The sequence below is a fragment of the Anolis sagrei genome, chromosome 11, assembly GCF_037176765.1.
Source record: "Anolis sagrei isolate rAnoSag1 chromosome 11, rAnoSag1.mat, whole genome shotgun sequence".
NCBI lineage: Eukaryota > Metazoa > Chordata > Lepidosauria > Squamata > Dactyloidae > Anolis > Anolis sagrei.
Genome location: NC_090031.1, coordinates 15,782,501 through 15,809,752, shown reverse-complemented (window position 1 = coordinate 15,809,752; position 27,252 = coordinate 15,782,501). Strand labels below are relative to the sequence as shown.

The window sequence follows — 27,252 nt, the reverse complement described above, 5'->3', positions numbered from 1 at the left end:
GAATGCTCATTGATTGTAGGTGAACTATAAATCCCAGCAACCACAACTCCCAAATATCAAGGTCTATTTCCCCCAAACTCCACCAGTGTTCACATTTGGGCACACTGAGTATTCGTACCAACGTTGGTCCAGATCCATCATTGCTTGCTCTCTAGATGTAGGTGAACTACAACTTCAAAACTCAAGGCCAATGCCCACCAACCCTTTCCAGTATTTTCTTTTAGTCATGGGAATTCTGTGTGCCAAGTTTGGTTCAATTCCATCGTTGTTGGAGTTCAGAATGCTCATTGATTGTAGGCGAACTATAAATCCCAGCAACTACAACTCCCAAATGTCAAGTTTGTTTTCTCCAAACTCCACCAGTTTTCATATTTGGACCCATTGAGTATTTGTACCAAGGTTTGTCCAGATCCATCATTGTTTGCGTCCACAGTGCTCTCTAGATGTAGGTGAACTACAACTCAGAACTCAAGGTCAATGCCCACCAACCCCTTCCAGTATTTTCTCTTGGTTATGGGAGTTCTGTGTGCCAAGATTGGTTCTATTCTATCATTGGTGGAGTTCAGAATGCTCTTTTATTGTAGGTAAACTATAAATCCCAGCAATTACAACTCCCAAATGACAAAATCAATCCTCCTCCAACCCCACCAGTATTCAAATTTGGGTGTATTGGGTATTTGTGCCCAATTCTGACCAGTGAAAATCCATCCTGCATATCAGATATTTACATGACGATTCATAACAGTAGCAAAATTACAGTTATGAAGTAGCAGTGAAAATAATGTTATGGTTGGGGGTCACCACAACATGAGGAACTGTACTAAGGGGTCGCAGCATTAGGATGGTTGAGAAACACTGCTTTGGAGCCTCAACTCAAATGAAGACCCTTGACAGAATGGGAGGGAATGGAGGCAGGGAGAAGTGGAGCTGGAGGAGGATTATGTGGAGTCAGCAGAAGCAAAGAACAGAGAAAGAGGCAGAGGCAGAGGAGGTGTGTGAGAAGAGAAAGGGGGAAAAGGAGAAAGAGAGGTAGCCAGCACGGGCCAACATGTCAGCATTTGGTTAATGCTCTTGTTTTGCTTTAAGTAAAGGACCCTTCCCACTGTTTTCTTATGTTTGTGATTATGTCTCCCTTCAAGTCATGGAAGCCAGAGGCCTGTTGGGGAAGCAGTGCCAGATCTGTGACTCCTTTGTCAAGGTGCGCTCACTCACTCGTTTATTTATTTATTTATGAAGGGGACTCAGAGCTGCTGACAAGATATTTATACATACAAGATATTATATTATTACCATAGAATAATATCAGGATGAAATATTACTATATTGCCCTAAACCATATTGTAATATTATTAGTAATATTACATGTAATGTAAATATATAATTATAAACTCATATTATTAGTAGTATTTTAATGCATTACATTTTAATATTATAAATATTATATGTATATCCAATATATTATATTACATTATATTATATTATATTAGTAGAATAGCACAGGAAACAAGATGGAACTGTCTTCTGCCCCCCCCCCCCCATCTTCACTCTGGCCCAGAGCGGCAGTTGGTGCTGGGGGGAGGGGTCTCCAACTGCTGACATATGCTGGAGACAAAATGGAACTGTCCCCTGGCCTCCTCTCTCTTCACTCTGGCCCAGAGCAGCAGTTGGTGCTGCGGGGAGAGGTCCCCATCTGATGGCATATGCAGGAGACAAGGTGGAACCGTCCCCTGGCCCCTTCTCTCTTCACCCTGGCCCAGAGTGGCAGTTGGTGCTGGGGGGAGGGGTCCCCAACTGATGACATATGCAGGAGACAAGATGGGACTGTCCCCTGGCCCCCTCTCTCTTCACTCTGGCTCAGAACAGCAATTGGTGCTGGGGAAGGGGTCCCCAACCGATATCATATGCAGGAGACAAGATGGAACTGTCCCCTTGCTCCCTCTCTCTTCACGCTGGCCAGAGCGGCAGTTGGTGCTGGGGGGAGGGCCCCCCAACTGATGGTATATGCAGGAGACAAGACGGAACTGTCCCTGTTCCCCTCTCTCTTCGATCTGGCCCAGAGCGGCAGTTGGTGCTGGGGGGAGGGGTCCCCAACTGATGGCATATGCAGGAGACAAGGTGGAACTGTCCCCTGGCCCCCTCTCTCTTACCCTGGCCCAGAGTGGCAGTTGGTGCTGGGGAGGTGTATCCAACTGATGACATATGCAGGAGACAAGGTAGACTTGTCCCCTGGCCCCCTTTCTCTTCACTCTGGCCCAGAGCGGCAGTTGGTGCTGGGGGAGGGGTCCCCAACTGATGACATATGCAGGTGACAGCATGGAACTGTCCCCTGGCCCCCTCTCTCTTACCCTGGCCCAGAGTGGCAGTTGGTGCTGGGGAGGTGTATCCAACTGATGACATATGCAGGAGACAAGGTAGACTTGTCCCCTGGCCCCCTTTCTCTTCACTCTGGCCCAGAGCGGCAGTTGGTGCTGGGGGAGGGGTCCCCAACTGATGACATATGCAGGTGACAGCATGGAACTGTCCCCTGGCCCCCTCTCTCTTACCCTGGCCCAGAGTGGCAGTTGGTGCTAGGGGGAGAGGTCCCCAACTGATGACATATGCAGGAGACAAAATGGGACTGTCCCCTGGCCCCCTCTCTCTTCACTTACTTGCCTCTCCTTCAGGAAAGGTGCTTCTGTGGTTCAGCCTGGCAATCCCATAGCCCCCTTTCCCCCTAGAGAGCCCCTGTTACTTTTCCCCACCCCACATTCAGCTCAGGCTCTCCTCCAAGCCAAGCTGCTGACTTCGTTGTCTGTAGCCATTGATTTTTTTAACGCAGGGATGTATATAAAGAAGCACAGCCCTCCCCTCTTTTCACTAGAAGCGGCTCAGCGGCAAGCCAGAAGCGCAGCATTGGGAAGCAGGTGTGAGGGGCATTCTTTGCCTTTGGTAGTTATGGGAGTGGGGGGGCTCCTTTTCTGCTTCATGGGTTTCTGCAGGGGCTGTTGGAAGTGGACCCTGCCCTGCTTTTCCTCTTACTGGCATAGCATCCATTGCCGTCTCCCTTGGTCGTGCCCTGGGATCTCCAGCCACTTTAGGAAACTGATCCATCCTTGGGGCTGGCCTTAGAGAGCTGTAGGAAAACCTTGACGTCTTCTTTTTGACCCCCACCCCCCAAAGTGTTGCGAGATCTCAGTCCATCAGAGAGCTGCTATTTTCAGAAGTAGTGAGCTGCTAGGACCTTGGCTCCGGTGGAAAAACGGGTCAATGTCTGCCTTGTTTCTCTTCCTCTCTCCATGAAAGGTGTCCCTTGTGCCAGACGCCGGGCGGCAGTGCAGGCAAAAGACCCAGATTGTCCCAGACAGCAAGAACCCCGTCTTCCACCAGCGCTTCGTCTTGTAAGTATGGGGCACCGGGGGGTGGAGGGTGGGGGCGGGATATCTGTGTCTCCCCTCCTGTTGTAGTGCTTGCACTTGATCTCTCTGGGGATTCTGGGCCTGTTAGTGATTCTTATGACACTAGGGATTCTGGGTCTGTTAGTCAGCAGGAGAACCAGCAAGAGATTTTAAGCCCCGAAAAGGAGCGGTCTGTGTCTGAAGGCCACATTCCTGAAAGGCAGTTTGCAAGGAAACAAGGTCAGGAACAGATCTGAGCTCAGGATGAAAATTAAAGTCCAGGTGGAGAGACTAATGAGCAGTTAGATAGGAGATTTACATTTCGTCAACACAGAGCTTCTCAGGAGAATGTAGTAAGGTCAAGGCGCCTATTAGCCAAGAAGTCCTTATCAATTTCCCAGGGAAGAAGGTATCTATCTATCTATCTATCTATCTATCTATCTATCTATCTATCTGCAATATTCCACCCTTCTCACCCCGCAGGGGACTCAGGGACGATCACAATGCACATATACATGGCAAATATTCAATGCCATAGACACACAACATATATGGACAGAGGCACAAAGGCTGTTTAACTTTCCAGCTTCATGAGAGTATGCTTTTTGAATTCCAGCCACCGGGGGTGCTGTCGCTTCACCATCCACTTGTGACACCAATGGAGTACTTCCTCATTCTTTTGCACACTGCTGGAGAGTTTTATGGTGTTGTAAATTAATCAAATTAGCCTCCCTGCATAAGCAGTACCTAAATTTCCTATTTGACAGATTTATTTATTTATTCTGTCAGGAGCAAACCAAACACTTGTATTGCATTTTTTAACAAACAAACAAACAAAACACAAAGTTTGCAAGCTTGGTAGTTGATTAAATGTCCTTTGACCAGTAGCTGGCCACTTGGAGTGCCTCTGGTGTTACTATAAGAAGGTCCTCCATTGTGCATGTGGCAGGGCTCACGTTGCATTGCAGCAGATGATCTGTAGTTTGCTCTTTTCCACACTTGCATGTCGTGGATTCCACTTTGTAGCCCCATTTCTTAAGGTTGTCTCTGCATCTCGTGGTGTCAGAACGCAGTCTGTTCAGTGCCTTCCAAGTCACCCAGTTTTCTGTGTGCCCAGAGGGGAGTCTCTCATTTGCTATCAGCCATTGATTGAGGTTCTGGGTTTGAGCCTGCCACTTTTGGACTCTCGCTTGCTGAGGTGTTCCAGCGAGTGTCTCTGTAGATCTTAGAAAACTATTTCTTGATTTAAGTCGTTGACGTGCTGGCTAATGCCCAAACAGGGGACAGATGCAGCTGTCTTTTGGGCTGCAGAGGTCAACAGCAAGCTAGACAAATGGCCGGAAGCTCACTCCTACCCGGTCTGGCTTCAAACTCATGACCTCTCAATCAGTAGTGATTTTAATGCAGCTGACTCCCAACCAGCTGCGCCACAACCCAATGATATTCTCTCTATATTAGCTAGCCCGGTAGATGGGTCCGTCAGTCCAGGCAACATTGGTGATTGAATATAGATCTATTGACAAGTCAAGGCATTTCTAGTTCCACATTCCATATTTCCTTTTGTTCATGATTCCAAGTTTTGAGAACTGTTCCTGAATCTCATATTTTGGATTTATTCTATTTTTGTATTCCTGGTTTTTGATGCTACTCCTGTACTTTGATTTCTGTGGATTATTCTTGATATTTGGATTTTGCTTTTTCATACTATTTGGCTGAATTTCATATATATTCTCCAATAAACGGCATTGCTATTTTACCTTGGACTGGAGTGTGTGTTAAGTACAGAGGGAGTTCCCAGCCTTGGAATGTGACTATCTATCCCATTCCTGTCTGCTCCATCGATAGTGTTGTCCCTATGGTGCACTTTCCCCCATCCTAAACTGAAAGCCTACCTCACTGTTTATCCTTTTTGGGCTCCCCTCAATTGCATATTTTCTTGTCCAACCTCATCCAGGGTTTTATCATTTTACCTCGTTCATCCGGCCCACCCGTTCTGTTCGATTTTATATGGTGTTAACTTGTTTTATTTATTTTATTTTGCTATTGTATGTATTTTATTCTAATGTAATTTTGTTGTCTGCATCTTGTATTTTATTTTGCTGAATTGTACTGTTGGGCTTGGCCTTTTGTTAGCCGCCCCGAATCCCCTTTAGGAAGATGGTGGCTGGGTATAAATAAAGATTATTATTATTATTATTATTATTATTATTATTATTATTATTATTATTATTGGAATGCAACGCCTCCTCGTTAAGAGCCCATGCTTTGCCTTGGCTCCCCTGTTTGTGAGGCTGGCTTCGTGAATAGAGAGACACACGCACACACCGCTGTGTCGTCTCCACCCGAGGCGTTTAGTTTCGTAATTGGGATGCTCCTCTGCTTCTGAGCAGTGTAAAAGGCTTTTCTAAGCTCTGGGCCGCCTGCAATGGGACTGTGAAGTGGTAGTCTGGGTCAAGAGGGTCCCTCTTGCCCTCCTGCAGAGGAGGATTGACCCATTGCGGGAGTGACCTCTAGAAGAGTGGTCTCAGAGGGTTTACAGCTGGCTCTCTCTTGCTCTGTGTTGCAGCCCTTTGCGAGAGGAGGATGAGCAGAAGCGCCTCGTGGTTACTGCCTGGAACCGGACACGGGGCTCCAGGTGAGGTGGCATGGGGAGGGGGAGGGCGGCTGGGAAGATTCCTCCGCTGGCCCTACTTGCTCAAGGGGCTTCTCCCCAGAGAGGACATACTCACACATCCCCCATCCCAACTGACTCCATTTTCACCCAGAGGTTAGATGAGATCAGGCCACACTTCTAACAAGCCACATGGGACCAGCGGAGGACAGGCAGAAGGGGGGCTGGAAGGGGTCTGAGGGTCTTGCCTAGAACAGGAGCCAGGCAGCGGAGTGTTAACTGGACCATGCTCCCCACAGATTGGCCGCTTGTTGGCCTCAGATCGGCTCACACTATCCTGCCCTCTCATGATGCCTTTTGCAGGAGCAAGGTGTTAAGGAAAACTCCCCTAAAATAAACAGCAGAGCACCCAAAAACAAACAGGATACCAAAGTTGAGCAGCCGTTCAATAGTGAGGAGAGTGTGAAGTGCAGTGAGATGTGGCTGTAAAGAATTCTGAGCTTAGGAGGAAAACATACAGAGTCCAATCTTAAACAATCACACAAGTATTATCTATATAAATATTTATTTATTTATTGTGAAAGGCTTTCATGGTCAGAATCACTGGGTTGTTGTAGGTTTTTTCGAGCTATAGGGCCACATTCTAGGGGCATTCCCGCCTGACGTTTCGTTTGCATCTATGGCAAGCATCCTCAGAGGTAGTGAGGTCTGTTGGAACTAGGAAAATGGGTTTATATATCTGTGGCATGACCAGGGTGGAACAAAGAACTCTAGTCTGCTGGAGTGAATGTTTCAACTGACTACCTTGATTAGCATTTGATGGCCTGGCAGTGCCTGGGGCAATCTTTTCTTGAGAGGTGATTAGCTGTTCCTGATTGTTTCCTCTCTTGTTTTACTGTTGTAATTTTAGAGTTTTTTCATACTGGTAGCCAGATTTTGTTCATTTTCATGGTTTCCTCCTTTCTGTTGAAGTTTTTTTTTTTTTTTGCCATGTCAGGAGCGACTTGAGAAACTGCAAGTCGCTTCTGGTGTGAGAAATTGGCCATCTGCAAGGACGTTGCCCAGGGGACGCCCAGATGATTTGATGTTTTTATCATCCTTGTGGGAGGCTTCTCTCATGTCCCCGCATGAGGAGCTGGAGCTGATAGAGGGAGCTCATCCGCCTCTCCCCGGATTCGAACCTGCGACCTGTCGGTCTTCAGTCCTTCAACCAGAGAAGTCAGCCATAGCAGAGCACCTGATGAACCAACCTGGACACAGCATTTTATTTGAGAACACAGAAATGCTGGATCACTCTCACAACCACCACGTCAGACTACACAGAGAAACCATTAAAATCCACAAGCATGTGGACAATTTCAACAGAAAGGAGGAAACTTTGAAAATGAACAGAATCTGGCTACCAGTATTAAAAAATTCTTAAATTTACAACAGCACAACAACAGAGAGGAAACAATCTGGGGCATCTAATCACCTCTCAACAAAAGATTGCCTCAGGCACTGCCAGGCCACCACATGTTAATCAAGGTGGTCAGTTGAAACATTCACTCCAGCAGACAAGAGTGCTCATCTCTATTTCTAAGCCCAAGAGCCGGCGTTGTCTGTAGACATCTCCAAGGTCATGTGGCCAGCATGACTGCATGGAGCGCCGTTACCTTCCCGCCAGAGCTGTATCTATTGATCTATTCACATTTGCATGTTTTTGAACTGCTAGGCTGGCAGAAGCTGGGCCTAACAGTGGGAACTCACCCTACTCCCCAGATTCGATCCGGCAACCTTTTGGCCGGCATTCTCAGCAGCTCAGCGGTTTGATCCGCTGTGCCACCAGGGCCCCCATGTCAGGAGATGGGGGAAGGGAATTCCCTCAGCCTATACTAAATCTGGGGAGCGGCGTGAGCTTCCTCTGTCAGCCCCAGCTTCTGCCAACCAAACATGCAATTGTGAGTAGATCAGTAGGTACCATTCTGGTGGGAAGGTAATGGTACTCCATGCAGTCATGCCGGCCACGTGGCCTTGGAGGTGTCTACAGACAACGCTGGCTCTTCGGCTTAGAAATGGAGATGAGCACCACACCCCAGAGTCGGACACGACTGGACTTAATGTCAGGGGGCAACCTTTCCCTTTATCTATACTAAATCTCATTGAGGACTTGAGACTTGAGCAGTGTGGGGTTGAGGAAGGATGGGAGTAGCCACCGCTCACCCCTTTCCAACTGATTCCTCCCCAGGCAGAGCAGACTCATTGGCTGCATGAGCTTCGGCGTGAGGAGCCTCCTGAGCCCAGGAAAGGTACCAATGGCCCTGGGGTTGGAGGTTGGGGGGCAGAGGGCATGGGGGAATATGTGGCACCTGCCTCCAAGACGAGAGCCTAAGACTTGAAGGACCAGAGAGCAGAATGCCAACAAATCAGGACACCCTGAGAGATGCCTGGTGGAGTGGCCCTTTCCACTCACATGCAGTCTCCATGTTGCTTCTCAGGAATTGGCGTCGTGATGAAAGTGCTTGGTATTTTTGCTCCTTACCATGACCCCATTAGGAAAGGCACTTTTTAGTGTGTTTTGCAGATGAGGGAAGAAGGGAAGGACATGAGGTAGGGAGAGAGAGCGCATTTTGCCTTTAGCCACAGAGCGGAGCCTCCACGTCTTCCTGGCGCATCCCGCTCTGCTCTGCGCCCGCTCTCTCCTTGCTGAACCCCTTTCAGCTCCCGCCTTTGAAATTCAGTTCCAAGGAAACCTCCCCTTACAGCTATGACTAAACATGAAGGAACCAAGTCTGAATAATATTAACTGACGATGTATCATCGTTTCAGCAACTTCCGCTCTATTAAATTCTTTCAACCCAACAGCAATTCAGATGGTCAAAATAAACAATCCCGATTTTGGAGATGGGTTAGTTTTGCTGCGGAGATGTTTAGAGGCTCTCCCCCTAGAATCATAGAATCATAGAATCAAAGAGTTGGAAGAGACCTCATGGGCCATCCAGTCCAACCCCCTGCCAAAAAGCAGGAATATTGCATTCAAATCACCCCTGACAGATGGCCATCCAGCCTCTGCTTAAAAGCTTCCAAAGAAGGAGCCTCCACCACACTCCGGGGCAGAGAGTTCCACTGCTGAACGGCTCTCACAGTCAGGAAGTTCTTCCTAATGTTCAGATGGAATCTCCTCTCTTGTAGTTTGAAGCCATTGTTCCGCGTCCTAGTCTCCAAGGAAGCAGAAAACAAGCTTGCTCCCTCCTCCCTGTGGCTTCCTCTCACATATTTATACATGGCTATCATATCTCCTCTCAGCCTTCTCTTCTTCAGGCTAAACATGCCCAGTTCCCTAAGCCGCTCCTCATAGGGCTTGTTCTCCAGACCCTTGATCATTTTAGTCGCCCTCCTCTGGACACATTCCAGCTTGTCAATATCTTTCTTGAATTGTGGTGCCCAGAATTGGACACAATATTCCAGGTGTGGTCTAACCAAAGCAGAATAGAGGGGTAGCATGACTTCCTTAGATCTAGACACTATGCTCCTATTGATGCAGGCCAAAATCCCATTGGCTTTTTTTGCCGCCACATCACATTGTTGGCTCATGTTTAACTTGTTGTCCACGAGGACTCCAAGATCTTTTTCACACGTACTGCTCTCGAGCCAGGCATTGTCCCCCATTCTGTATCTTTGCATTTCATTTTTTCTGCCAAAGTGGAGTATCTTGCATTTGTCACTGTTGAACTTCATTTTGTTAGTTTTGGCCCATCTCTCTAATCTGTCAAGATCGTTTTGAATTCTGCTCCTGTCCTCTGGACTATTGGCTATCCCTCCCAATTTGGTGTCGTCTGCAAACTTGATGATCATGCCTTCTAGCCCTTCATCTAAGTCATTAATAAAGATGTTGAACAGGACCGGGCCCAGGACAGAACCCTGCAGCACTCCGCTCGTCACTTCTTTCCAAGATGAAGAGGAAGCATTAGTGAGCACTCTCTGTGTTCGTCCACTTAACCAATTACAGATCCACCTCACCGTAGTTTTGCCTAGCCCACATTGGACTAGTTTCCTTGCCAGAAGGTCATGGGGGACCTTGTCGAAGGCCTTACTGAAATCCAGGTACGCTACATCCACGGCATTCCCCGCATCTACCCAGCTTGTAACTCTATCGAAGAAAGAGATCAGATTAGTCTGGCATGACTTGTTTTTGATAAATCCATGTTGACTATTAGCGATGACTGCATTTGTTTCTAAGTGTTTGCAGACCGCTTCCTTAACAATCTTTTCCAGAATCTTGCCCGGTGAGGCTGACCGGACGGTAGTTGTTTGGGTCATCCTTTTTTCCCTTCTTGAAGATTGGGACCACATTGGCCCTCCTCCAATCTGCTGGAACTTCTCCCGTTCTCCAAGAACTCTCAAAGATGGTTGCCAATGGTTCCGAAATGACTTCCGCTAGTTCCTTCAATACTCTGGGGTGTAGTTGATCTGGCCCTGGGGACTTGAACTCATTAAGAGCGGCCAGGTATTCCTGGACGACTTCTTTCCCAATTTGGGGTTGGATGTCCTCCAGTCCCTCATCCACTCCATCTTGCTGAGGTTGAAGACTCTCTTTTTGTGAGAAGACCGAGGCAAAGAAGGCATTAAGTAGTTCTGCCTTTTCCCTATCCCCTGTCAGCATTGCCCCATCTTCTCCGCGAAGAGGTCCTATCGCCTCCTTGTTTTTCCTTTTTCTACTGACATAAGAATAGAAGCCCTTTTTATTGTTTTTAATGTCCCTGGCAAGTCTGAGCTCGTTTTTTGCTTTAGCCTTGCGGACCTTTTCCCTACAGGTGTTGGCTATTTGTTTGAATTCTTCTTTGGTGATTTCTCCCTTTTTCCACTTCTTGTGCATGTCTCTTTTGTGTCTTAGCACAGTTAGAAGTTCTTTGGACATCCATTCTGGCTTCTTTGCACTTGTCCTATTTTTTCTCTTTGTTGGCACAGTTTGCCATTGCGCCTTGAGTATTTCACTCTTGAGAAATTCCCATCTATCCGTAACTCCCTCTTTCCTTTCGTTCTGTTGTGGAATAATTGTCGGAGCGGGGAAGGCAGGTGCTGCTTTTGTGTGTGTGTTTGTGTGGAGGGAGTACACAAAAATACATATACAGTGTTCCCTCGCTACTTTGCGGTTTCTTTTCGCAGATTCGCTTTATCATGGATTTTTGCCTCCCAGTTTTTGAATGGTTGCCATTGCCCAGAGCGGCATTTTAATCCCACCTCCTGGCAACGATATAGTGTGGAAGGGGGTTTCACCCTCCCCATTGGGAAAGAGGCAGCCAATCAAGAGAGAAAGGAGATACAAAGCAGTATATAAATCATGGCCTTATAGCCCCTTCCTTATAGCTAGCAAAAATAAAAAGGTGTGCGGTGCCTTTAAATCTCTCCTTGCTTCTGCCTCACCCTCAGAATGCGATATACATACAGTGTTTCCTCGCTACTGCGGTTCGCTTTTAGTGGACTCGCTGTTTCGTGGGTTTTTGAAAATATTAATCTATATAAATAAAAATGTAATCTTCGTTTGTGGGATTAACAGAACTCAAAAACCACTGGACAAATTGACACCAAATTTGGACAAGACACCTAACAACCCAATGTATGTCTTTCACTCAAAAAATTGATTTTGTCATTTGGGAGTTGTAGTTGCTGGGATTTATAATTCACCTACAATCAAAGAGCATTCTAAGCTCTAACAATGATGGAATTGAACCAAACTTAGCACAACGGACTCCCATGATCAACAGAAAACACTAGAAGGGTTTGGGGGGCATTTACCTTGGGAGTTGTAGTTCACCTACATCCAGAGAGCACTGTGGACTTAAACAATGATGGATCTCGACCAAATTTGGCACCAATATTCCATATACCCAAATATGAACACAGATGGAGTTTGGGGAAAATAGACCCTGACATTTGGGTGTTATAGTTACTGGGATTTATAGTTCACCTACAATCAAAGAGCATTCTGAACCCCACCAATGATAGAATTGGGCCAAACCTCCCACATAGACCCTTGATGACCAACAGAAAATACTTAAGGCCATCCAGTCCAACTCCCTTCACCAGGGCAAGAAAACGTAATCAAAGCCCTCCTGACAAAGAGCCATCCAGCAATAGATATAGATAGTTATATATGATTCACACACACAGATATAATATCATATATTTGAAAGGGACCTCTAAAGAAGGACAATGATATGTTCCATTTTCCAGAGTAGGCAAACCAGGCACTCTCCACATCAATACAGATATTTAAAAAAACAGCAAGAAATGCTATTTACCCTCACGCATAAAGAAATTACAAATATTAGAAACCAACTTTCTCATTACTTTATTTTCCAGATCACCAGACTGGGCCACAGCAATGTGTGGTAGGGGACGGCTAGTGAAAAAATATTAAATATTAAATATTTACATCCAGTGGAGGCCAGGGAGGCCAGGGTCTCTGGAAGTGTGACGGCCTGAGGTGCGGTGGGGAATAATAATAAACTTTATTTATATCCCACCACCATCTCCCCAACGGGGACTCGGGGCGGCTTATATGATGCCAAGTCCAACAACACATTACAATAAAATAAAATAAAACCAAGGCATGAAACAACAACACAATAAAATACATAAAACATGGGAATACAGTAAACAGTATAAAATACAGTAAAAGTCATGCACAAACCCAGTGATAATAAGCAAGCCACATGTACAGGATAAAATACTAAAAACTCAGGTTGAGATAGGAATGGAGCAGATTGTTTGTAAGGGAGAGTGTGGGGGCGTAGAAAACGGGAGCGTAGAAACAGGCCTTCATACAAGTGCGTGTAAGAAAATAAAATATAAAATATATAAAATAATGTATCAATATTAAAATTAATATGGCATCCCTACTTTGCAGATTTTCACTTATTGCGTATGGTTCCAAAACAGAGCCCCTGCAATATTTATTTATTTATTTATTTATTTAGGGCTTTTATATCCCGTCCTTTCTCAACCTCTGCAGAGGGACTCAGGACGGCTAACAAAGTGGCACCCATGGCGCCCACATCATAACATAAATATACAATTGACAGCAATGTAATAATAACAACAATATTAAAAAGTATAAAACCGTATAAACAATATAAAAACAGACAACAAATAGTCAGGGAACATATATAGCGTCCCTACTTTGCGGATTTTCACTTTTTGTGGGTGGTCCTGGAACGTAACACCCGCGATAAGTGAGGGAACACTGTATATGCGTGGTTGAAAGTATGTGTTGAACACTCCCTTGCCCACAAGTGTGAGATGGTGGTGGGATGAAGAGTAGGCCCTCTCCGGATGGGGCGTGCTAAAAAAATTTGGAAACGGATCTTCAAAGCTAAGGCTGTTTTGAATGTGTTTTGAAACGGGGCTCTGGTCCTGAGGCTCAGCCCCAGAAGAGGCCCTAGACCCCAAGCACTGACTACTATGCCTTTTGGGTGGAGGGAAAGGCTGGAGGAGGAACCCATCTTCCGTATCTTCCAGTCCAACAGAGCAGGGTCTCTGAGCCCAAGCGCTTCCTGTGTATCTTTGTAGTCTCAGGAGATCAGCGGATGGTATTACCTGTTGGGGAAGGACCTGGGCAGAACGAAGCACCTGAAGGTGGCCACAAGGCGGCGCCAGCAGCAGGAGCGAAGGCCAGAAGTCACAGGTGAGTCTGGATGGAGCTTCGGTCCGCTCTATACCTCCTGGACCCAGAGGCAGAGGGTGGGAACCTGTCTTTGCAGCCCAACTGAGCTGAGAAGCCAAAGGGTCCAGAGGTCAATGGCACTGCTGGTTTTTTCCCCCCCCTGTTATGCAGAGACAATGATGTCTGCCCAGCCGGTTGTGTTCCCGGGAAAGCAGCAGAAGGAGAACATGGAAGAGCTCAAGGTAGATTGGATTATTACTTGGATTATTGATTGGATTATCTACGAGGGTTGAATGAAAAGTAATGCCTCCACCTTCGTAACTCCTCAACAGATGGCAGTACTGGTCTGCGGCAGGTACTGGCTTGTTTACTAGACTCTCCTCTACAGTTCCATTTTGATGGGAAGCCTTAGCATTGAACGGTTGTGTTGTTAAAGTGCGAAGTATGGAACTCTGCGCAGACGGTCGGTCAATGCGACTTAAGCAACGTGTAGTCATTGAATTCTTGACAGCAGAAGGTGTCACCCCAAAGGAGAATAATAATAATAATAATAATAATAATAATATAATAATAATAATTTTTATTTATACCCCGCCACCATCTCTCCAATGAGGACTCGAAGCGGCTTACATGGAGCCAAGCCCCGACAACATATTGCATCAAAATAAAACCAAAACATAAACAACAAGCTACATCATCATAATTACATTAAAAACACATGAATACAATAACAAAATAACATTACAATAAACACAGTCGCAGTAACAGTGGGCGGGCCACATGTACAGGATAAAATGTTAAAAAACTCTAATGAGATAAAATTAGGAGCAAGTTATTTGCATGGTGATTGTGTTAATGTGAGGATTGTGTGTTGCTGGGTGAGTTTCAGGCATCAGCATCCTGGGTAGCCATTATGCACAGATCTTCCTATAGCCAAGCAATAATTTATTTATTTACAGCTTTGATATTCCGCCCTTCTCACCCTGCAGGGGACTCAGGATGGATTACAGTGTACACATATAGGGCAAACATTCAATGCCAATTTTTGACATACAAACATATACAGACTTACACAGAGGCTATTTCATCATCATCATCATCATCATTTAATTACTTATTTAACTTTTTCTGGCCGCCAAGGGAGCTGTCGCTTTCATCATCCATCTGCGACACTGATGACGCACTTCCGCATTCCCCGCATGCTTCCCCGCTGGAATGCTTTGCTGGAGTCTTCTTTATGGACTCATAAATCAGTTAATTTAGCCTCCCCACACTTTAAGGTGGTACCTAATTTTCCTACTTGACAGATGCAACTGTCTTTCGGGTTGCAAAGGTCGACAACAGGCTACACAATTGGTTGGAAACCCACTCCAACCCGGGCTGGCTTCGAACTCATGACCTTTTTGGTCAGAGTGATCTTAATGCAGCTGACTCTCAGCCAGCTGCGCCACAATCCCGGTGGTTGTAGGTTTTTCAGGCTGTATGGCCATGTTCTAGAAGCATTCTCTCCTGACGTTTCACCTGCATCTATGGCTTCGAACTCATGACCTTTTTGGTCAGTGATCTTAATGCAGCTGACACTCAGACAGCTGCGCCACAATCCCGGTGACTCACACTTTCTTGTGAAATGCCGATTATGCTTGAAATTTCTCTCTGAGTGATGTGACGATTGTCCTGAATCAATCTGTCAATCTTTTACTTGTGAAACTCGGTGGTTTCTGTCACAGGACGTCCAACTCTTTGTTTGTCACACAAGTCAGATATTCCCACCTCAACATCTTTAAACTTTCTTGCCTAACAATGCACATCAACACTCATCAACACAGTCACCATAAACAGCTTGCATTCTCTGATGAATCTCCTTTGGTGGCTGTTAGGAATTGTGGGAGTTGCAGTCCAAAACACCAGGAGGGCCCAAGTTTGCGCATACCTGCCCTTTAGTAAGTGTTGTTTTGTGTAATCCCTCCGCTGCCTTCTGCCCCAGACACCCACCTGCCCACCTTGAATTTAAGTGTGGGCCAACCCACACTTACCCCTTGCCCATGTGCTCTGCCTCCACGGAACCAAGGCAGGCCAGCCTCAGTGCTGTTGTCCTCGGGCGGCTTGTGGGAAGGAGGCGGCCTGTCAACGCCTGGGAACAAAGGCCGCCGCAGCCTGGGCTGAAGACCTGGCAGGAATCTCTCTCTCTCCCTCGCTATTTTCCCTCTCAGGAAGCCTGCCGCTTATCATCCAGCCGCACATGGCAGAGGTGGGGAGGGGGGCTTCCTGCCATTCTTCTGCCCAGCGCTGGGTTCCCAGGGGCAGCCGTGCCAAGACCGCCAGAGAGGCTCCTTCTCTCGGCTGCTGATGGGAGGCAAAGGAAGACGCTCTCTGCTCTCCTTCAGCAGCACAGCCTTTGCGGCAGAAGGAGAAGGCAAAGAGAGGTGGGGGGTGATGGTTGAGCGTTTCCCGGTTCGGCCGCGAGGAGCTCCCCGGCCTCAGGCATGAGCCGCTTCCCAGGGATGTGCAGAATGTGTGCGGAGCAGCGCTATCGACAGGTTGGTTGCGGTGAAGTGGAATCTGGTGTGCATGCATTCACCCCCCCCCCCACCACCCTGTCTATGTATGTATGATGAAGGTGCTATTATTTATTATTTATGTACAGTATTTATATTCTGTCCTTCTCACCCCGAAAGGGGACTCAGAGCGGATCACAGGACACAAATACGGCAAACATTCAATGCCGTTATACACTGACAAGATATAGGACCAGTATATATAGGCTTTCCCATCTTTGGAGGCTGGTGTTCGGTTGCTCCATTTTCCCTGCTAAAGAGTTTTGAATTGCCGGCATTTTCTTGGCTTAAGCGGTACCTATTTATCTACTCACATTGCTGTTTCCGAACTGCTAATTAGGCGGAAGCTGGGCTAAAGGCCAGAAGCTCACTCTGACCCGGATTTCGAACTATTAACGTTTCAGTTGGCAAGATTTGCTGCAGCTGTCAGTTAACCTGCTGTGCTACAGCCCGGTACCCCGGTGTTAGTCTCCTCTGTAGGAAGGGACAGGGGAGCAGTGTCCCACTATGTGCCCATCCTGGCATCGACTTCTGTTCAACAGACCTGCTCCGCTGTGGAACCAACTGCCTAGGAGCTCCTTCTTTTGGAGGCTTTTAAACAGGCTGGGGTGGTCATCTGTCAGGAGGGATCGGATTGTGCTTTCCCTGCATGGAAGAAACAGACTGGACTGGATGGCCCCTTGGGGTCCCTTCCAGCTCTAGGATTGTCATTATGTTGGGTTTACTGCTTTTTCTTCTTCTTGTATTTGGTATTTTGTTTATTGTTGTCATATGTTCTGTATTTTACTGCAATTTTGTTTATTTTATTGTAATTTATACCTTATTTTATTGTAATTTGATGTTTGGGCTTGGCCTCATGTAAGCCACCCTGAGTCCCTGTTGGGGAGATGGTGGCGGGGTATAAATAAAGGTTATTATTATTATTATTATTATTATTATTATCATTATCATTATTATTGTTATTATGGTGCTTGGTGTGTTTCAGTGGGCTTTGGGGGCATCTTGAAAGCAACAGCCCTGTGAGGCAGGCCAGCGCTGCTCTCTCTGTGCCTTGTAGATAGAGAAGGCTTGACTTTTTTGTGGGGCTCCCTCACCGCCTTGGGAAGAGCTTGTCAGAAATATTAAAAAGTAACTAGGTATTTTTAATTCCAAAAATGTGAGTCAAGCACTGAAAAGGTTAAATGGATGCAATGTCTCAGCAAAAGCTAAAGTTCAATATAAGCATGTGCGCCTGTAGCTTTGTAGGTGTCAGTCTGTAGCAGAAGGGCCTCAGTGTGAGAGAGGTGTCAATCTGAGAGATCCCTCAGTGTGTGAGAAGGTCTCTGTGGGAGAAGTGCCTCGGTGTGTTAGTAGGCCTCAGTATGAGAAGGTCTCTGTGTTAATTCGCCTCAATGTGATAGAGGTGTCAGTCTGAGAGATCCCTCAGTGTGTGAGAAAGTCTCTGTGGGAGAGGTGTCTCAGTGTGTTAATAGGCCTCAGTATGAGAAGGCCTCTGTGTTAGTTCACCTCAGTGTGATAGAGGTGTCAGTCTGAGAGATCCCTCAGTGTGTGAGAAGGTCTCTGTGGGAGAAGTGTCTCAGTGTGTTACTAGGCCTCAGTATGAGAAGGCCTCTGTGTTAGTTCACCACAGTGTGAGAGAGGTGTCAGTCTGAGAGATCCCTCAGTGTGTGAGAAGGTCTCTGTGGGAGAAGTGCCTCTGTGTTAGTAGGCCTCAGTATGAGAAGGCCTCTGTGTTAGTTCACCTCAGTGTGAGAGAGGTGTCAGTCTGAGGGATCCCTCAGTGTGTGAGAAGGTCTCTGTGGGAGAAGTGCCTCAGTGTGTTAGTAGGCCTCAGTATGAGAAGGCCTCTATGTTAGTTCACCTCAGTGTGAGAGAGGTATCAATCTGAGAGATCCCTCAGTGTGTGAGAAGGTCTCTGTGGGAGAAGTGCCTCAGTGTGTTAGTAGGCCTCAGTATGAGAAGGCCTCTGTGTTAGTTCGAGGTTAGTTCAGTGTGAGAGAGGTGTCAGTCTGAGGGATCCCTCAGTGTGTGAGAAGGTCTCTGTGGGAGAAGTGCCTCAGTATGTTAGTAGGCCTCCGTATGAGAAGGCCTCTGTGTTAGTTTGCCTCAGTGGGAGAAAGGCCTCAGTCTGAGAGAACCCTCAGTGAGAGAGTCCACTTTTTAGGAGGGAAAGGCGGAATGGTCTTTGGACACTGGCTGCGAGGGCTCCTTCCGGTTCTCTTTCTAGCCAGTCTCCTTCACAGCATAGAGACACATGGTTTGCTGATGCTCCCAGTGCGCTCTGCTGCAGGTTCTGTGTGGCTTTGGATCAGAGGCTCTTGTTGCTTTCTGTTTGGCAGGCCCTGGCCTTTCCTTTTGGGCTCTCCAAGCAAGGAAGCTCCATCCAGAGTGATTCGGGGAGATGGGAGAAGGTGGGTGGTAGGTCCGGACCTCTCTGGCCATTCACACAGGACCTGGAGAGGAGGGGGGTCACACAGAATTCCGGTCACACAGAATTCCTCATCTAGCACTGGCTCTGGCTCTTCCTCCTCTTTTGTGTTTTGCAAGGATCCCAGAGTCTCCTGTTCATTGACAGTTCATTGACTGCCTTTCCTTCTGAGGGGTTGGAAGGGCGGATCTTTCCCCTTGGCTGGTCAGACAGGAAGCAGGACAGAGTGAAGACGCCCTGCCTGTCCCTTGTTCTGTTGGTGGATCCTTAAGAAGGCACCATGAGTAGTCCCTTCCCTCCCCACTGCGTGCTCCTTTGCCAGAGGAAGGGGGAGTCAGCCTCCAGGCCCCCCCCCCCCCATTGAGGAAGGGCTCCAGGCTACTCTTCTGAGCTTAATGGGGAAGGTGTCGAGGGTTTGCCGCCATTGCCCCCCTCTGAGGCTGAAAGAGTGTGTCTCACCCACGGTCACCTGGCAGTCTTCTATGGCAAAGCAGGATTTGAACTGTGGTCTTCAGAGGCCTAGTCCAAGCCTGGATCTTAGTAGTCTCAGTCTGTGAGAGGTCTCTGTGGTAGAAGGGCCTCAGTGTGTTAGTAGGCCTCAGTATGAGAATGCCTCTTTGTTAGTTCACCCTCAGACAGTGAGAGGCCTCGGTGTGAGAAGCCCTCAGTGTTAATTTGCCCTTCAGTCTGTGAGAGGCCTCTGTGGTAGAAGGGCCTCAGTGTGTTAGTAGGCCTCAGTATGAGAATGCCTCTGTGTTAGTTCACCCTCAGACTGTGAGAGGCCTCAGTGTAAGAACGCCTCAGTGTTAATTTGCCCTCAGTCTGTAAGGTCTCTGTGGGAGAAGGGCCTCAGTGTGCTAGTAGGCCCCAGTATGAGAACGTCTCTGTATTAGTTCACCCTCAGTCTGTGAGAGGCCTTGGTGTGAGAAGGCCTCAGTGTTAATTTGCCCTCAGTCTGTGAGAGGTCTCTGTGGAAGAAAGGCCACAGTGTGTTGATAGGCCTCGGTATGAGAAGGCCTCTGTGTTAGTTCACTCTCAGTTTGTGAGAGGCCTCAGAGTGAGAAGGCCTCAGTGTTAATTTGCCCTCAGTCTGTGATAGGCCTCGGTGTGGAAGAAAAGTCACAGTGTGTTAGTAGGCCTCAGTATGAGAAGGCCTCTGTGTTCGTTCACCCTCAGTCTGTGAGAGGCCACGGTTTGAGAAGACCTCAATGTTAATTTGCCCTCAGTCTGTGAGAGGTCTGTGGAAGAAGGACCTCAGTGTGTTCGTAGGTCTCATTATGAATAGGCCTGTTAGTTCGCTCTCAGTCTGTGAGAGGTCTCTATGGGGGAAAGGCCGCAGTGTGTTAGTAGGCCTCAGTATGAGAATGCCTCTGTGTTAGCTCACCTCTGCCAACGCTTCTCTGCCTTTGCAGACAGAGAAGCGTTTGGTGCCAGGCACTGGCATCATCTCTTTGCAAGGGACCAAGTGCAGCTTTGCCTTTGATTGCAGATCTCCATCCCCCGGGGAAGAAATGGCTTTGGTTTCACCATCTGCTGCGACTCCCCCGTCCGAGTGCAAGCCGTCGACTCTGGTAAAGACTCCATCGTTTGGGACAGACTGTGCTATGCAGAAGGGCTTACTGCCTGCATTCTCCCTAAGCGCACAGGAGCCTTCCCTCTTTGGGCAATGGCCTCCCCAGCCCCAGTAGAAGGGTGTGGCTGGGGGTCTTGGAGAGAGTGTTTCCACTCCTCTGCCCCCCAATAACCCTGTGGCCCTCCTCTCCCTTCCGCAGGTGGCCCGGCAGAGAAGGCCGGCTTGCAGCAGCTGGATACAGTGCTGCAGCTCAATGAGCAGCCGGTGGAGCACTGGAAGTGCGTGGAGCTGGCCCATGAGATCCGGTGAGGAGCGAGGGGGAGGTCTGGGAGGGCTACCCCAAGGATAGACTGATGGTCTGACTGCTGCGGCCTTTGCTTCTTCAGGAACTGCCCTGGAGAGATCCTCCTGCTGGTCTGGCGCCTTGTCCCTCAAGCCCGTCCCGCCCCCGAAGGGGTCATCCGCCGTTCCTCCTGCAAGTCCACGCTGGACCTTCATTCGCCCCCCAACAAGAGGGAGAAGAACAACGGGGCGCCCAATCGACCCCCGCAGCAGCATCGCCAGAGCTGCCACATCGTCTTTGAGGGGAGCGGCAACGAGGGGTTAGCGTTCAACCCCTGGGAACGCTACACGGAGCTCGGAAAGGTCCCCCGCCCTCAGCAAAGACCCCAGCCTCAGCAGCAGCGCACCCTGCCTCTATCCTCCTCTGTGCGTGGCAGCGGCGACAAGAACTACATCATCCTGGCCCCTCTCAACCCCGGAAGCCAGGTAGGTGAACCCATGGTGGCCTGGCCCACTCACTTGCCTCCCTGTCTTCTCAGATAAGGCTTAGATGTGAGATGGCCTTCAGGTGGCCCTCAGAGTGTCGCTTTTGCTGCTCAGGATGGCTGGAGGATTGTCCCACCTCTTGAGAGTATGGTTGGACCTTTTTGGGATCTGGTGGGGGAATCTAGGGCTTCGTATGAAAGCTGGGGGGAGCCATGAGGAAGGGATTCATGCCTTGTTCTTGTTGTTTTTGTAGTTGAGGAAGGGATTTGTGCCTTGTTGTTGTTTATTTATTTATTTATTTACGACATTTATATGCCTCCCTTCTCACCCCGAAGGGGACTCAGAGCAGCTTACAATATATTATATTACTAGCATAGTACAATATAAATGTTAAATATTACTATATTGTACTATACCATTATATTATAATATTATTAGTAATATTACATGTAATATAATATATAATTTTAATATATTACTAGTAGTAGTATTGTATTGCATTACATTATAATATTATAAATATTATATGAATATACAATATATTATAGTATTAGAATAGCACAAGAAAAAAGGTGGAACTGCCTTCTGCTCCCCTCTCTCTTCACTCTGGCCCAGAGCAGCAGTTGGTGCTGTGGGGAGGGGTCCCAAACTGATGACATATGCAGGAGACAAGATGCAACTGTCCCCTCTCTCTTCACTCTGGCCCAGAGTGGCAGTTGGTGCTAGGAGGAGGGGTCCCCAACTGATGACATATGCAGGAGACAAGGTGGAACTGTCCCCTGCCCCCCCTCTCTTCACCCTGGTCCAGAGCGGGAGTTGGTGCTGGGGGGAGGGGCCCCCAACTGATGACATATGCAGGAGACAGGATGGAACTGTCCCCTGCCCCTCCCTCTCTTCACTCTGGCCCAGAGCGGCAATTGGTGCTGGGGGGAGGGGTCCCCAACTGATGACATATGCAGGAGACAGGATGGAACTGTCCCCTGCCCCTCCCTCTCTTCACTCTGGCCCAGAGCGGCAATTGGTGCTGGGGGGAGGGGTCCCCAACTGATGACATATGCAGGAGACAGGATGGAACTGTCCCCTGTCCCCCCTCTCTTCACTCTGGCCCAGAGCGGCAATTGATGCTGGGGGGAGGGGTCCCCAACTGATGACATATGCAGGAGACAGGATGGAACTGTCCCCTGCCCCTCCCTCTCTTCACTCTGGCCCAGAGCGGCAATTGATGCTGGGGGGAGGGGTCCCCAACTGATGACATATGCAGGAGACAGGATGGAACTGTCCCCTGCCCCTCCCTCTCTTCACTCTGGCCCAGAGCGGCAATTGGTGCTGGGGGGAGGGGTCCCCAACTGATAACATATGCAGGAGACAGGATGGAACTGTCCCCTGCCCCTCCCTCTCTTCACTCTGACCCAGAATGGCAGTTGGTGCTGGGAGGAGAAGTCCCCAACTGATGCCATATGCAGGAGACAAGATGGAACTATCCCCTGGCCCCCTCTCTCTTCACTCTGGCCCAGAGCGAAAGTTGGTGCTGGAGGGAGGTTGTTGTTAAGAGGACAGGGTCTCATCCATCGCTTCCTTGGTTTGTGTCCTTCAGCTCCTGCGACCGCTCTGTCCAGAGGGCAAGACCCCAACTGGAGGTAAGGCTGGCACTCCCTTGCTGTCTCTCTTGGGGGGGGGGGGGGGTCCAGAAGGTGTTTGCCTTTTCTGGGGTGAGCGAGGGGAGAATGCCTAAGGAAACCCTAAATGAGAAGAAGCAGAGAAGCTTGAGCCTCAGTCCCTGCGCTCTCCGTATGTCCGTTGTCCTTCCCCCTTTGGTCTGGGAGAGTGGCATGTACAAATGATGCGTGTTCATGGGTGTCTTTTTGCAATTATTAATTGGACTAGCTTGGGTCCCCGGCGTTGCTCGGGTTATTTGAAAAAGTCAGTTTGTTAATTGTACAAAATGCATAGGGTTGTGGGTGAACTACAACTCCCATCATGCCAGGTTAACCCTGAAAACCTCCATCAGTAATTAAAGTTTGTCATGTTGGGCAAGTTTACTCCACAAGGGTTGAATGAAAAGTAATGCCTCCACCTTCGTAACTCCTCAACAAATGGCAGTACTGGTATGCGGCAGGTAGTGGCTTGTTCAGTAGACTCTCCTCTACAGTTCCATTTTGGTGGGAAGTCTTAGCATTGAATGGTTGTGTTGTTGAAGTGCGAAGTATGGAACCTTGCGCAGATAGTCGGTCAATGCGACTTCAGCAATGTGCAGCCATTGAATTTTTGACAGCAGAAGGTGTCCTTCCTTTTGTGTTGATGTGAGTACTGTGCATTGTTGAGCGAGTAAGTTTAAAGATGTTGTCTTGCATGAACAAACAAAGAGTTGGACATCCTGTGACAGCAACCACCGAGTGTCACAAGCAAAAGGTTGACAGATTGATTCAGGACGATCGTTGTATTACTCAAAGAGAAATTTCAAGCATAATCGACATTTCACAAGAACGTGTGGGTCACATTATTGCTTTACTTGGCTATCGGAAGATCTGTGCACGATGGGTACCCAGGATGCTGATGTCTGAAATGAAAGCGCACAGACTTCTTCCGTGACAGCTTCAGAAAACTTGCTCATCGCTGGGAGAACATTATCCAATTGTGTGGTGATTATGTGGAAAAGTGAATAGTGGTAGTTAAAGAGCACATTCTAAGGATTGTTTCTGCATTTGATTTATTAATATATTCCCATCCAAACCCAAGTAACGAAGTGGAGGCATTACTTTTCATTCAACCCTCGTAGATGCATCATGGGTGGGGTTCAGTGTGCTCCTCCAGTCCTGCTTGTATTACTACTACTGCTGCTGCTACTATTTCCATTGGAAAATATCATCCAGGTGGACATTTTGGGCAAAGAAAGAGGGCAGAGGTAGCATTAACCTGCCGTTGCTGCTCTCTTTTGGAGCAAAGTGCCAAAAGAAAGTCCTGCTAAAGCAGCAGTTCTCAACCTGGGGGTCGCAACTCCCAGGGGGGTCGCCTGGCCATTTCGGAGGGGTCGCAAGGCCTCCTCCGTTGACCCCACCCCAAGGGCCGGGCCAGGAAGGACTCCTTCGCTTCACCTTCCGCACAGTCTCACCATCTGGCGTGGGCGCAAGGTGGGCGAGGGGATCTCGGCGCAAGGCCTGGCCTCGCACAAAGCCCCCTCGCCCGCTTTGCGTGCTCACCTTTTGGCGAGGCAAGCGAGGGGATCTTGGCGCGAGACCTGGCCTCGCGCAAAGCCCCCTCAACCACCTCGCGCTTTCACCCTCCGGCGAGGGCGCAAAGTGGGAGAGGGGATCTCGGCGCAAGGCCTGGCCTCGCACAAAGCCCCCTCGCCCGCTTCGCACGTTCAGCTTTCGGCGAGGCAAGCGAGGGGATCCCAGCGTGAGACCTGGCCTTGCGCAAAGCCCCCTCAGTCACCTCGCGCTTTCACCATCATCGGGACCCCTGAGTGGGTCGCAAGGGGGGTGTCAGACAGGTCACCAAAGACCATCTGAAAACACAGTATTTTCTGTTGACCATGGGGCTTCTGTGTGATAAGTTTGGCTCAATTCTATCATTGGTGGGGTTCAGAACGCTCTTTGATTGCAGGTGAACTGTAAATCCCACCAACTATAGCTCCCAAATGTCAAGATTCTATTTTCACCAAACTCCACCACTGTTCACGTTTGGCCATATTGAGCATTCATGCCAAGTTTAGTCCAGATCGATCATTGTCTGAGTCCACAGTGCTCTCTGGATGTAGGTGAACTATAACTCCAAAACTCAATGCCCATCAAATCCTTCCAGTATTTTCTATCAGTAATGGGAGTTCTGTATGCCAAGTTTAGTTCAGTTTCATCATTAGTGGAATTCAGAATGCTCTTTGATTGTAGGTGAACTATAAATCCCATCAACTACAACTCCAAAATGACAAAATCTCCCCAACCCCACCAGTATTCAAATTTGGGCCTATCGTACTTCTGCCAAATTTGGTTCAATTAATGAAAATACAACCTGCATATCAGATATTGACATTACGATTCATAACAGGAGCAACGTTACAATTATGAAGTAGCAATGAAAATAATTTTATGGTTGGGGTCACGACAACATGAGGAACTGTATTAAGGGGTCGCAGCATTAGGAAGGTTGAGAACCACTGTGCTAAAGGAACGTTTCACCTGCTCCTCACACCTGGGAGACCTGCGGTTTGGGCTGTTTGCTCTTTATTGACCCCCCAACCCCCTTGTAGGGCTGGAGCAGCAGCAGCAGCGAGAAATGCTTTCCCAGGAGTCAATAGGAAATGGAGCCGAGCGGAAACGTTGAGTCAGTCCGGCTTATTGTTGGCTGGTCCTTGGGCCACGTTTCCTGCTCTTGCCGCCGGCGGAGGAGAGGAATGGGAAAACAAGGCCGTTCGGCCCCCCGGTTCCCACTGCTCTTGTTTGCACTGATGGGAAAGCAAGAGGCCCAGCTTTTCCTCTGCGCTGCATTTTCCAGGCAGCAAGAGAGTGCCCACAAGGCAGGCCAGACGAGGGGCAGGATTGGCAGTTGTGGCCCAGAGTACGGAAAGGCTGGCCATCTACCTGGAGGGAGCATAAGGATGATGCACTCTACTCAGAGTACTAATGACCACCAATATTATTATGATAGCTATGTTTAAATATTTGAATGGTTTCACAAGGAAGAGGAGGCAGGCTTCCTTTGTGCTGCTATGGAGACTGGGACTCAATGGAGCCATGGGTTCAAATGACAGGAAAGGAGATGCCACCTGAACATTCAACAGAACTTCCTGATCATAAGAAGAGCTGTTCAACGGTGGAACTCTCTGCGTCAGAGTCCGGTGGAGGGTTCAAAACAGAGGCTGGATGGCCATCTCTTGGGAGGGCTCTAATTGTGCCTTCCTTTATGACAAAAGTGGGTTGTACTGGATGGACCCTGGGGTCTCTTCCAATTCTAGGATTCTATGAATCTACTAGCTGTACCCCCCACGCTCAACCTTCCCTACCTCTTTCTCTCCTCCTTTCCCTTCTTCCTTCGCTCCCTCTTTCTTTTCTTCCTTCCCTTTTCTTATTTCCTTCTCTTCATCCTTCCTTTTCTATCTCCTTCCTTCCCCCCTTTTATTCCTTCTTCTTTCTCTCCTTTTTTCCTTCTCTACCTCTTTCATTCCCTCCTTTGCTTTTTGCTTTCATCCTTCCTTCTCTCTTTCCATCCCTCCCTCTTTCTCTCCTTTCTTCTTTCTCTTTCCTTCCATTTTTCTTTCCTTCTCTCCTTCCTTTCTTGTCTACCTCTTTCCTTCCCTCCCCATTTTCTTTTCTTTCTCCTTTCTCTGCTTCCTTCCTTCACTCTTTGCTTCCATGCTTCTTTCTTTCTTTCTTTCTTTCTTTCCTTCTTCCCTTCTTCGCTTTTTTCTGTAACATCATTTAGCTTTCCATCGTTTAGCTTTTTGGGGGGGTTTTAAGTCCTATCAGCTGTTTTTTTGGGGGGGAGGGGTTATGAGTGATGGTCACTCGTTGATCTGTTAGGGGTATAGTGTCCAAATGTGGTGTCAATTCGTCCAGTGGTTTTTGAGTTATGCTAATCACACAAATGAACATTACTAGCTGTCCCCTGCCACGCGTTGCTGTGGCCCAGTCTGTGTATATGTGTTTTGTGTGTATATATGTGTGTGTATATTTGTGTGTTTGCATGCATGTTTGCGTGTTTACATTACAACGCATGCGCAAAACTATATATATATATATACTATATATATATGGTTTTGCGCATGCGTTGTAATGTAATTTTTGTTCCTTTGGCTTTTTAAGTCTCTGCCGCTGTGTTTTTCAGTGTTTTTATGAGTGATGGTCACTCGTTGGCCTGAAAGGTGTCTTGTGTCCAAATTTGGTGTCTATTCGTCCCATGGCTTTTGAGTTATGTTAATCCCACCAACGAACATTACATTTTTATTAGATATTCTGGAAGCATAGATTTTGGAGGAAGCAGCAGGCAGAGATGTCTGGGAGGGACAGCCAGGCTGTGCCCCGCTCCCCTTATGACCCCCAGGCAACGCTGTTCTCCCTGGCTTGGAGGCCTGGAAGTGGAGCACAGACAGTGCCCAAATCCCGCATCCTGAGCCAAGTGGGGCTGCAGAGAGAGATAGGGCCCTTCCAAAGTCAACACGCACTGCCCCTTCCATGCGCCGCTCAGGGGAACAATGGCCAGGCCAGGCTTTGGAGAAGCAGCACATGCAGAGCGGAGGGAAGGAAGAAGGCCCCCAATGCAACCCCCAGGCTCCACAGGCCCTTGACCCTTCACCAACAGACCT

The 27,252-nt window shown here is 48.2% G+C and overlaps 1 protein-coding gene across 4 annotated transcripts in view; it reads left to right on the top strand.

Annotated features, from left to right (window-relative positions):
- Positions 1-27,252, top strand: part of RGS3 (regulator of G protein signaling 3) — a 67,659-nt gene that overhangs the window by 13,644 nt on the left and 26,763 nt on the right. For 3 of the 4 annotated variants that reach the window (XM_067471919.1, XM_060757239.2, XM_060757237.2), the window contains exons 3-12: positions 1,140-1,198; positions 3,283-3,377; positions 5,941-6,009; positions 8,213-8,273; positions 13,537-13,651; positions 13,802-13,872; positions 20,103-20,184; positions 20,386-20,491; positions 20,573-20,954; positions 22,549-22,591. In XM_067471919.1, coding sequence (XP_067328020.1) covers positions 1,140-1,198; positions 3,283-3,377; positions 5,941-6,009; positions 8,213-8,273; positions 13,537-13,651; positions 13,802-13,872; positions 20,103-20,184; positions 20,386-20,491; positions 20,573-20,954; positions 22,549-22,591 — 1,083 coding nt within the window. Of the gene's footprint in view, positions 1-1,139; positions 1,199-3,282; positions 3,378-5,940; positions 6,010-8,212; positions 8,274-13,536; positions 13,652-13,801; positions 13,873-15,718; positions 16,168-20,102; positions 20,185-20,385; positions 20,492-20,572; positions 20,955-22,548; positions 22,592-27,252 lie in introns of those variants that run through there. The other variant, XM_060757240.2, reaches the window with a different exon arrangement.